This window comes from Lipotes vexillifer, unplaced genomic scaffold (assembly GCF_000442215.2).
Source record: "Lipotes vexillifer unplaced genomic scaffold, Lipotes_vexillifer_v1.1 scaffold1093, whole genome shotgun sequence".
NCBI lineage: Eukaryota > Metazoa > Chordata > Mammalia > Artiodactyla > Lipotidae > Lipotes > Lipotes vexillifer.
This window is the reverse complement of record NW_006774793.1, coordinates 806507-818222: the sequence shown is the minus strand read 5'-3', so window position 1 is coordinate 818222 and position 11716 is coordinate 806507. Positions and strand designations below refer to the sequence as shown.

The 11716-nt window shown below is 43.3% G+C and overlaps 1 long non-coding RNA gene and 2 gene segments (V, D, J or C); all 3 read right to left on the bottom strand.

Moving 5' to 3' along the window:
* Positions 1–11716, bottom strand: part of LOC103079551 (T-cell receptor alpha chain C region-like) — a 289115-nt gene that overhangs the window by 101160 nt on the left and 176239 nt on the right.
* Positions 1–11716, bottom strand: part of LOC103079364 (uncharacterized) — a 211792-nt gene that overhangs the window by 28136 nt on the left and 171940 nt on the right. The window lies entirely within an intron of this gene.
* Positions 1–11716, bottom strand: part of LOC103079081 (T-cell receptor delta chain C region-like) — a 61014-nt gene that overhangs the window by 1078 nt on the left and 48220 nt on the right. Inside the window, 2 exon segments of the C gene segment in view lie at positions 59–337; positions 7305–7358. Of these exon segments, the coding sequence occupies positions 59–337; positions 7305–7358 (333 nt within the window).

The following is an 11716-nucleotide window of genomic DNA, read 5'->3' as shown; positions in this document are numbered from 1 at the left end:
CTTTCCCTTGACTTTTCTTCCCCACAATTGCAGCCCCTTGAGGCCAGATAGGACCTACCTGAAGTATTTTTCTTCGGTTTGAAGTCAGTAGAGCGCCAGGTTTGTTTGTTATGTTGAACTGAACATGTCACTGAATCTGGATCTCCATACTGACCAAGCTTGACGGCACTGTACCTCCCACCGGGAGAGATGACGATAGCAGGGTTATATTCTCTTATTTTCTTGGATGATTCCAGACTTATAGTTACATCTTTGGGGTAGAACTCCTTCACCAGACAAGCGACATATGTCCCGTTTTTCATGACAAAAACGGATGGGTTGGCAACAGCCTGAATTTCTGCAAATATAATCAGTTTATTTTGTGAGATGATTATCCATGTGTGGGAGTTAAACCATGACGTTTTCCTCAATTCCTCTGGGGCCAAACACTACAATCCAGACTTTCCTGCATCCTGTTAGTGACCTGAGCTTGTTAGCACCTCTATGAAAGGATGGCTAAGAGAAGTAGACATGAAACGCAGCAGTTTGACTTCTAGTTAGGAGCTGCTAAGAGATATGGCTGGGAGCAGAGATAGAGAATACAAAGAAGTGTCTGGGTCTTTTGAGTTTCGAATATTTATGTTTTATTAAACAATCCTCTGGACACTCCAGTTAGGCTGAAAATCTCTCTGAATCAGTTGGTTTATTTTAAATGCATGAGCCCTTGGAATGAGATCAGGGCAAGGTCTGAGTGGTTCCACCACTCTGCGGATGGAGGTGTTTGTGTCACTTCAGGGTGTCATCCCCATTTTTTGGACTGGAAGGGATCTGCTAAAGTTAAGTGGTCCATCTCTCTGCCTTCAGGTGAATTTTTATTCTTTTGTAAGGGACCACCCTACAGTTTCTTTTGAGTCTTTAATCAGAGAATTACAGCTATAATTCTCAGAAGTCCTTAGGAATATAAAACTAGTTTAAGCCCATTTCTTCTTGTTTTGTTCTAAGTGGAGCTGTGGAACACTGGTTACAATAATTGGGTCTCCTCCTGGCCTTTTCTTCTTTCATCCCTCATCTTGGACAATCATCTATCTGCTACTCTGTATATGCATCTTTTTCTTTCCTTAAAACCAGAGGGGGGTTGGGGATTTTTCAAAGGGCTCTCCTGGAACGTGGAAGGAGAAAACCTTCATTGTTTTGTTTCACAGGCATAGCTGAAGCCACTGATAACAAGACACCGATAACCCCAGCAGTAACGGCTTGGAAACCACACGTTCTGCTCAGTCACCTCCCTCCAGAACTGTGGCATTTCTCTCTTACGATACTGACTTTGGTGAGATGGATTCCAGTTGATTTTCAAGGGAGCTTGAAAATGAGTTATAGAGAAAGGAAACTAGTCCATTAAAAAGCAAAACCAAAATAACCCTATCTCTTTCATTACTTAAGAGTGTGACCCAATCGTAGTCTGATTTAGTTGGATAATTAAGCCTTGCTTGGGATTTAAAAACCTAATTTCAAAGGCAGTTGCCAATGATCACTTTGGGCTGGAGAGACCCGGCTTGAATAATTTGAAGAATGTGATATAACCAACAAGACAGATGTCTGAAGAAGGTCATACACTCAGGATATTGAGCTTTGAATCTGTTACTCAGCATTTCAGATAGAGCATAATGCATTGGTTTGGTAAAACATTTTTCTAAGCTCCTCTTTCTCAATTAATGTCTATCCGTTCAAAACAATTGTTTGGGGCTTTCCTGGTGGCGCAGTGGTTGAGAGTCAGCCTGCCGATGCAGGGGACACTGGTTCGTGCCCCGGTCCGGGAAGATCCCACATGCTGCGAAGCGGCTGGGCCCGCGGGCCATGGCCGCTGAGCCTGCACGTCCGGAGCCTGTGCTCCGCAACGGGAGAGGCCACAACAGTGAGAGGCCCGCGTACTGCAAAAACAAAAACAAAACCAAACAAACAAAAAACAATTGTTTGAAAGTAAAGTGTTTAACCCATTCTTTGGTGTCATGGTAACTAAAGAAAAGGCTATCTGACTGAATTGAACCTTTTTTAAAAAATGGGATGCAGGGCTTCCCTGGTGGCGCAGTGGTTGAGAGTCCGCCTGCCAATGCAGGGGTCACGGGTTCGTGCCCCGGTCTGGGAAGATCCCACATGCCGCGGAGCGGTTAGGCCCGTGAGCCATGGCCACTGAGCTTGCGCATCTGGAGCCTGTGCTCCGCAACAGGAGAGGCCGCAACAGTGAGAGGCCCGCATACCACAAAAAAATAAAAATAAAAATTGGATGCATACAATATAGTTGCCCTATGTAACCTAGTCTATTTTATATTAGACCTAAACCAAAATTTGAAGTTGTATAAAATTTGCACTACATTGTAGTCTAAAATTTAAAGATGTAATCACTTATCTTTTGAGAATTTCCAGGCTTTCTCCTTGGTCCACAAACATAATTACATTTCAGCATGTATTGCAAAGTGCTATTTGTTTGGGCAATTGTTATTTTATTTTCAGACTTTCTCTTTTTATGAGTACCCATCTAATGCTAAGGTTATGTGCTGGTAAACAATACAAAAAGAAGTGTTTACCTTTCCTGAACAGTTTTTCTTAATTTATAAACTTAGAAGTCATCTATGTTCTAGATTCTCATAGAATGTCTTACTTGTTCCCTAAGCATCGCAACATGGATAACAAATGTCACTCACAGTTTCAAAAATCTCTGCCAATATGGGATTTAACTTGAACACAAATCAGGTAAGTTTGCTCTACCTGATTACTCTGACCAGGTTGACCATTTCTCGCCTAAATCTTCCAGCTGCAGGACATTTTACAGGTGGCAACAAGGCATTCACACTAGTCAGCTTAGCTAAAGGGATGCCTAAGGATGAAGCAACCACCTTGGAGAATTTGGGCCTCTGCCCCTCCTCCACCTGATGCTCCAACTATTAGTATAATTCTTCTAGATTTCTTTGTGCTTTCTGGGCTGCTCTGAAGATTTCAGAAATAAGTTTTTTTTTTTTTTTTTAAGTAAAAGTAATTACAGAGCTACTTCAGCTACTCAGCCTAATATCTTTACTGTGGCCCCCACTCCATCTGTACTACTCCATCTCCTAGTTATACTTTTTCACGTCATGCAAACTGGATGGCAACCCTAGTCCCAGGAGTCAATTCCTCCCTAGAAATGTATGGAAAAAAATCAACTCACGGGGCTCCACGAAGAGTTTGGTGCCAGCTCCAAAAAACATCTGTCAGGTGTCCCAGGAGCACATTGCGATGCTGCCTGACAGGTAACCAGCCTGGGGCTGGCCCTGGGGCCTTGGCTAGAACATCTGTATCCTGCCTCCCCAGCCTGGGTCCCAGCCTAGAGACCCCACCACACAGAGAGCTACAAAGCTGCCCTTGATTAGATCAGGGGTCGAACTCATAGAGTCTCAGTTCCCTTTGAAGCTAATAATAGTTTAACTGCTGGGTAAGGAGGTGAGCATGAAATCCCCAGCCAAGAAGCACTGGGACAGGGGACAGGGCTGAGACAGAGCAAGAGAAGAGGGTGACAGGTGACCAATAGCTGGCTTCAGGATGGAAAATTTAACATCCCGTTTATTGGGAGGGCTCTCCAAGAAGAACACATTAGCTTGGGAGTAGGGATGGGGCACTGAATATTGACATTTCTTGTAATGAATGTTAGGCCAAGGAGGGTTTAGACACAGATCTTGTTCTCATATTCTGGTCCTTCTCTTGGGTCACAATCTACCTTTTTGATTAGAAACCTAATTTCTTCCCCATCACTCAGACTGAGTCTCACAATAACAACAAACCTACTTTCTAATTCCCTGAGTCCATGGAAAGGCTTTCTAAGGACCCGAGGGTTGAACAAGAAATTGGTAGCTGACAGGGGAGCCCAGTGGTGCTATGTGTCATGGATACAGGTCAGAGAAGCCAGCGCTTGCTTTGGATTGCTTATTTTTGTTTTATAATTTCTCTTGAGTCTGGATCTAGATACAAGCCTCAGGAGGACAGAGTAATCATGTGAAATGGAACTTGAGGATGATTACTCTGTCTTATCACCCAAAAATCAAGAGTCTAGGGCTAGAGCTAGGCAAAGGGAAGGATGCTTGTATAGGGCCATTATAGGTTGTCAAAACTTTAAGGATTGGGGGTTTGATTTGAAATTCTCAGCCCCCCTACCTGAGCTTCATATCATCATATTACACTCAATCACTGCAGGAAGAGAAAACCAGAGAAGCAATTGGGGTATCCCTGGAGAGCTCAGGTCAGCATCTCGACAGAGGGGCTAAGCATCAGTTTCATCTCTGAAGACTCCCAAAGGCACGGCCTCAGAGATTTGATTCTAACCCTGCAGATAACTCTGAATCTCAAGTGGAAGTTATTTAAAGGGAAAATGAAACACAGCACCTTTTGCTCAGATGCAATTTGCCCAACATCAATCAGACTGCAATCAGTTACAACGTGATTCTGTTTCTTTCCTTCTTTTCATTGCTCTAGTCTCTCTCCCTTCAAAGATAAGAAAACTCACCAAATTCCACTATTTCCCTGGAAGCAAGAGGCAATCAAGTATGCCTGTAAGTTCATATTACCCTCCGAGAGACAGAGACCCCGTTGACACTACCAGTCCCTTTCAGGAGTGTCAGATCGCTTCCCACATTCATGTATATTTCCCCACTTTTTATTTCCTCTGAAATAAACAAAATCAGAATCTAACCAATGCCCCATTGGTTTTGGCATTTTGGGAAGCATCTGAAAGACTGCTGTTCTCTGGACTGGTCCCAGTGACTGACTGTTGGCAGCTACCCAGACTACCTGAATATGACCCCTGGATTTCCAAACACTGGAACAGACTCTGCCAGTGGACAATATCTCTAGGAGAGCACCACTACTTCGCTATTGTCTTGAAGTTGGGGGCTGTGTTTCTACTTTGGACGTGGGCTCCTGAACCTTTACAGAATCCTCAGATTCAGGGCTAACAAGGGAGGTGCGCACATTACGGTTCTCGGCAGACCCAGACGAGGATGGGACCTTGGAGAACATTTAGTGTGAGCCAGGCACGATGATTTAATGCAAGTTCTCAGCAAAAAAAGAGACAAGGGCAGATTGGCTTTTATCATCTGAGGCAGAGAAGGCTATTTTTTTTTTTTTTTTTTTTTTATAATAGTGTTTATTTATCTTTACTTGTTGACAGTTTGCTTTATTTATTTATGGCTGTGTGGGGTCTTCGTTTCTGTGCGAGGGCTTTCTCTAGTTGTGGCAAGCGCGGGCCACTCTTCATTGTGGTGCGCGGGCCTCTCACTGTTGCGGCCTCTCTTGTTGCGGACCACAGGCTCCAGACGCGCAGGCTCAGTAATTGTGGCTCAGGGGCCTAGTTGCTCCGCGGCATGTGGGATCCTCCCAGACCAGGGCTTGAACCCGTGTCCCCTGCATTGGCAGGCAGACCCTCAACCACTGCACCACCAGGGAAGCCCGAGAAGGCTATTTTGATCTAACTCCTTCTTTAATAATATTTTTCTTCTTTCTAACCCTCCTTCTTCCTACATTGTGACCGTGACTCTTTTTCCTCATAAACATGGGAAAGATTCTCCTTATCTAGAACTTGCCTTTTCCCTGGTCCCAGTCCCTGACCAGAGGGCCAGAAGCCTGACCAAGGGCTTTATTTAAGCAGTTGTAGAAGACTTATCAATACTAATCCTCAGAACAGAGTTTCCAAGCATACGTAGAATATTTTCTTGAGAAACCTAGTGAATTTGTCCTCCAATTTTCCCCTGGCTCTTTGTAACAACAACAATGCATTTCCCATTTAGAACCTCCTAACTTCTCAAGAAGTTACGTTTATTCAGGACTATGCCACAACTCCAAGGGAATATACACACTGAATAAAATGCATAACTTACTCAGTTCCACGATGAGTTGAGTCCCGTTTCCAAAGGTGAGTTGTGCTCTCAGCACACCGTTTCAGACATCATGATCAAAAACCTTACTACCTATTTGCCCCCTGCCTAGTGCATCTGTTTAGAAGGGGGTGGGTTAGCTAGGGACATAGAACTTTGCAAGGGTTTCTGAGATCTAAGCTATTTCATGTTGGCAGCTTCTTTGATGTGTGTTATCTTCTGAGTGTTGACATTGAGGGACGTCCCTATGTTTACTGCTATTATCTCCTCAAACCTGTCATCTCTTACCCCCAGATCTTGCTTCAGGATCACATTTTCACAGGGAAAAAGGAATTAACTGTCAAATGACTATTGTCAGCAGAAACATAACTGTAAGGTTCAAGTCAATCAGAAAGGACTATGCCTCAGTTAGAGGTAGAAGGACACGATGGCTGGACCAAGAGCCATTGAAGAAAAAGACTTGGAGTCTATTAAAAGGATGCTAATACTCATAGATGACTACCATTTCTATAAGTACTTTGCTACTTACAAATGGCTTGTGCTTACACTACCTCAAAAAATACTACTGTAACAAACTCCATGAGATGATATTATTAGATCTATCTTACAGAGAAAGTCAGTGGAGCTAAGCGTGGTTACGACAGTGGCTGAGCTGGGCCTGACTCTCAGGTCTCCAGACCCCAGATTCCATTCATGGAACCAGAGTAATAGATGACAGGACTGAAAGGAGCCTCAGCTGTCACTTGTCAAAACCCCTGAAGTCACACAAAGTCTAAGTAATGGACACATAGGGAGAGATTTGATTCCTTTTTCAGCATTTTTTTTTCATTAAATCCCAGAATTCCCACTGGGTCATAAGACATTCACATCATTGGACTTCCTCTCTTTTCCTACTATATTGTCCCTTAGAATTGGTCTGGATGATAATGAGAATCTTAGTGTGCTAAAGCTGGAAGACACCTGGGAAATCATTTAAACCAGCTAGAGGGAAACTCGAGTTCAGTGAAGTCACAGAGCTCGTCAAAGAGGATTGGAACTCAGTCTTTGAACTCTTGGTCTAACATGCTCACCACTGCACCTCATATTTACAAGATGTGCTGTAGTACAGGTCTGGTCATTGCCCAGATCTGTAAATGGTGAATGCATGGGTGTTAAGTAAGCTGGTTCACTAAGGCTAGTCAGGTAGAGGGAAGGCCACAAAAACTCTCCTGGATGGAGAGTGGACCAAGAAGACTACTGCAGCACGTACGCACCCTGGATTGTATCAGAAACTCAGTCCCTGCCCCTCAAACCATCCCTGGCTAAATTACCTGCTGGAGGGATTTTCAACAACCTAAGAAGTGTTTCCCAAGCTGATGAGTTGGGAAAATATTTAACAAAGATAATTGCTAAACATAGTGGTCAAAAGAAGAAAAACAATGAGTCACTTACTTGGTTCAACGTTCAGATAGGTTCCTTTGCCAAATATCAGTGGATTATACACAGCTGATTAACCCAGTCTAAAAACTGCCTTTCTTTTTTCTTACCACAACCCTGCCCCCAGTTGCCGAGTCACGTGATAGTCATTGGATGGGATTTTCTGTCTCATCTGCTTAACCTCTTTTCTCCTCAGTCTTGGGGGCTACCCTTCAGGACAAGGCAGGAGGCGGTTCCTGGGTCAAATAGAAATCTAGGCTTTTGCCATGTGTCACAATCTGAATTTGTGCTCTGAACGACAGAGGTTGGAAAGGAGTTTCTTAGATCAGGAGCAAAGAAAGGTAGACTGTTGATCATAGAGTGGGTGATTGTCAACCCTTGGCTACACTTAGGTGGGGCAAGATCTAGTGAGTGACATGCCCCACTCAGAACCTTTTAGGAGAACTCCATTTCATATCCAGTCGGAGCCTTGCATCATTGATAGGCACTGTGTAGCAGCCAGACTTAGTATAAAATAGAACTAGAGTTTTTGGAACATTTTAATAACGTGTTCATGAATTTCAAATTTGAGCAAGCTTTAATGGCATACTTACACTTAGAAGGGACAGTTAGATTAGCCTCTGTCATATGTAAAAATCAGTGTCTGTGAGATTGCTTGTATGTCACTCACAAAATCCAGGGAGAAAAAGTGCATTTTCAGATCAGTTTACAGCCCATACAGGACTGCATATCATACTTTGAGAATCACTAAAATGCAGAGTGCTTCTCAGCTGCGGTGAAGAAGGGAGATGTCAGAAAACCTGAAATCGAGTTCAACTCAGTTTCTTACTTACTAAGTGTGTAATCTTGGCCAAGTTCCTTAAGGTCACTGAGCTTCATTTGCCTCCTTTATAAAACAAGGATACTGTCTTCTGTATTGGGAGGTTGTAAGATGAAATGAAAGGGTGTATATATAAAGCATTCTGTAAATGCTCGGTGTAAGTACAATGCTTATTAGTGTTAGACTCAGAGTAAAAAGTGTTACTTGAAGCAGGAGCTTGTAATTTCACTAAGCTCAGAGCTCCCTGGGGACAGGGTTGCAGGGAGAGGTTGCTGAGGGACGAGAGAATCCTGTTTCTTTGGTGTTTGGGATAAAAGTGCCCACTTCTTAAAGCTGAGGGTGAGGATTGGAATCTAGGTTTCTGTCTCCCTTGGTCTCTTCCCAAGGTCAAGTGTGACTGCCATTCCCTTCTCTAACCTTCCCTCTAGAATCCAAAAGCCCAAGTCCTTACAGTGACTTAGAAGCCGTCCTTTCCCCATTACCAACCTGACCTCATTCACAAATTCTCTGCAGGTCACTCACTCTCCTCCAGCCACCCAGGCCTCCTTGGATCCTCCACACACACCGGGCAGTGCTTGTATTCCCTCTGCCTAGAAATGCTCTTCCTCCAGAAACCTGCATGGCTCCCTCTGTAACCCCCTCGGGTCTCTGCTCAAATGTCCCCTTTCCAGTGAGGGCTTCTGTGACCCCTCTGTTAAAAATTGCACACTGCCCCCTCCCACTAATACTCTTTATTCCTCTTACCTGCTTTATTTTCCTTCACAGGGCTTATTACCACCTAAACTACTATATATATATATATATATTTTTTGAATTTTATTTTATTTCTTTTTTTATACAGCAGGTTCTTGTTAGTTATCCATTTTATACATATTAGTGTATACATGTCAATCCCAATCTCCCAGTTCATCCCACTACCACCACCCCACCCTCCCGCCACTTTCCCCCCTTGGTGTCCATACATTTGTTCTCTACATCTGTGTCTCTATTTCTGCCCTGCAATCCGGTTCATCTGTACCATTTTTCTAGGTTCCACATATATGTGTTAATATACGATATTTGTTTTTCTCTTTCGGACTTACCTCACTCTGTGTGACAGTCTCTAGATCCATTCATGTCTCTACAAATGACCCAATTTCGTTCCTTCTTATGGCTGAGTAATATTCCATTGTATATATGTACCACACCTTCTTTATCCTTTCGTCTGTCGATGGGCATTTAGGTTGCTTCTATGACCTGGCTATTGTAAATAGAGCTGCAATGAACATTGGGGTACATGGGTATTTTTGAATTATAGTTTTCTCTGGGTATATGCCCAGGAGTGGGATTGCTGGGTCATATGGTAATTCTATTTTTAGTGTTTTAAGGAACCTCCATACTGTTCTCCATAGTGGCTGTATCAATTTACATTCCCACCAACAGTGCAAGAGGGTTCCCTTTTCTCCACACCCTCTCCAGCATTTGTTGTTTCTAGATTTTCTGATGATGCCCATTCTAACTGGTGAGGTGATACCTCATTGTAGCTAAACTACTATATATTTTATATAGTGAGGTTACCATCTGTCTTACAGTCGTAGTTACACTACACTGTAAGCTCCAATAAGGCATGGGTTTCTGTCTGTTTTATTCATGCTGATTCCCCAGCACCTAGAAGAGTGACACTGACTTGTCACAGGTTGCAGAGCTGAGATCCGGCTTGGCTCTGGAGGTGCCTAGCTTTCTTACATTTCTATTTCCTTTTGCCTTAAACCACCATTGACTTGTCCTCTCATTCATTCGTTTGTTCATTCATTCAACAAACATTTACTTAGTGCCTTCAATGTATTCATGGAAATGGTAAGGCACAACTCAGAGCCCTTGCCTTCAGGGGACAAGGGAGATAGCTGATAAGTGAGCATTCAAAGTTTCAGGTGGAGGTGAGGGCTATACAAAATGAAGCAGGGTAAGGGGACTGTTGAAGACAGGGGTGGTTGAGGAAGGCCTCATTAGACATGACATTTGAGTAAAGACCTGGAGAAGGTGAGGGAGAAAGGTAGGTGAGTCTCAGGGAGAAAATGGTTCCAGGCAGAGGGAAGGGCAGGTCAAGGCTCTGTTCTGGGAGAGGCTCATCATGAGTGAGAGGGAAGGAATGCCAAAGATGGGAATGGGAAAGCTGTCTCTTGGCGTTTTAGAAACATGTTGATGATCCCAGGATTTTTTCTTGGAAAGGGTGATGCTCTGATCATTGTCTGAACCTTTCTGAGTTTAGGGACCCTTGAGCCCTAGGGGTGTAAATTCAGGGATGGCCCTTGCCTGGAGAATGCTTCTTTGGGTAATTGGTTTTGGTTTGGGGGCAGGAGCCCTGTTTTGGTGAAGGACTGTGGTGGGGGTGGAAGGGAAACAGCCTAACTGTTGCTTAAGACTCTGCAGGCAGCTTGGAAAGGAGCTCATTAGAAGCCTTAGGGGGAGGCTGGGACAGGCAAGAAAAACCTCCACATGTGCCCCAATCAAACTTCAGTCCTGATAGAAGAGCAGAGTTCTTAAGTGCACAGGTTTTGGAATCAGACAGATGATACAAATTTTGACTTTGCTAAGCTGTGTGATCTTGGGGAATCCCTCCTGACCTGTAAAAATGCAGGTAATAGTACCTAATTTTGCATGATCATGTGAGAACCAAGTAGAATGACATTCATTTATAAAGTGCCTAGTCCAGTGGCCCAATACATAGTAGGCACTCAAAAAGTAGTAGTTGATATGATGATGATATATGTATGTTGTATAATAATATATATGACTCTAAGTCCATCCAGTGGCCCACTGGCAGGAAGATGTTCCTGATGACTGTGGCCTTTTCTAAGCTCCTGTCATTGCACACATTTACATTGTGGTGCTTTATTCCTTGCTGTTTTATCCTGTTCTCTTGTTCTGTTTTATAAAGTTAAGTGGCAACCCCAGGTTTTCTCCATCTGGAGGGCTAAAAGCTATGGTGGATCTGGGCTGCGGATCTGTGTAGGCCTGTTAGTTTGGTGCTGCCTGGGAGCCCTGCAAGTAAGAACTTGAAAGAAGCACCTTTCCTCCGGTGCATCAAAAGAAAAGAGCATCAAAAGAAAGTAGGCTTCTGAGAAGATAAAGGGTCTGAGTTTGCAGTGATGCCTCTTTATCCAATATTTGTTGCTAAAAAGAAGGCACCATACAAAGATATTCTGGATCCTGCCCTCTCTGTGTGCCCCTCATCTTTTTATTTCAAAGGACAACGGAAGTCACCGGCTCAGTGTTTCCTAAACTTCAATTTATCACATCTCTTTTTGGGTTATTTTGGGTCACATCCATCAGTCATCAGATTTGCTTAATAATTTTCTTTAAATTTACTCACATTTTAACTTAAAATGTAATTAAGAGGGAACTTTAAATCACATGGGTTTGACAACCTAGTTGTACTATGCTGATACCATTAAAAGTCAAGTAAGTCAGTGAACAGAAGAATTTAATTCATTAGGAAGAACTCGGCGAACAAAGGGAGATAAGGGAACTCAGTCACTAACTTTGTCAGGAATGTGGATCAACTATTATTTTAGTGAGAAAATTTAAAGCCAACGAGGTCTAACTGCAAGAACCTCCATTATTTGAA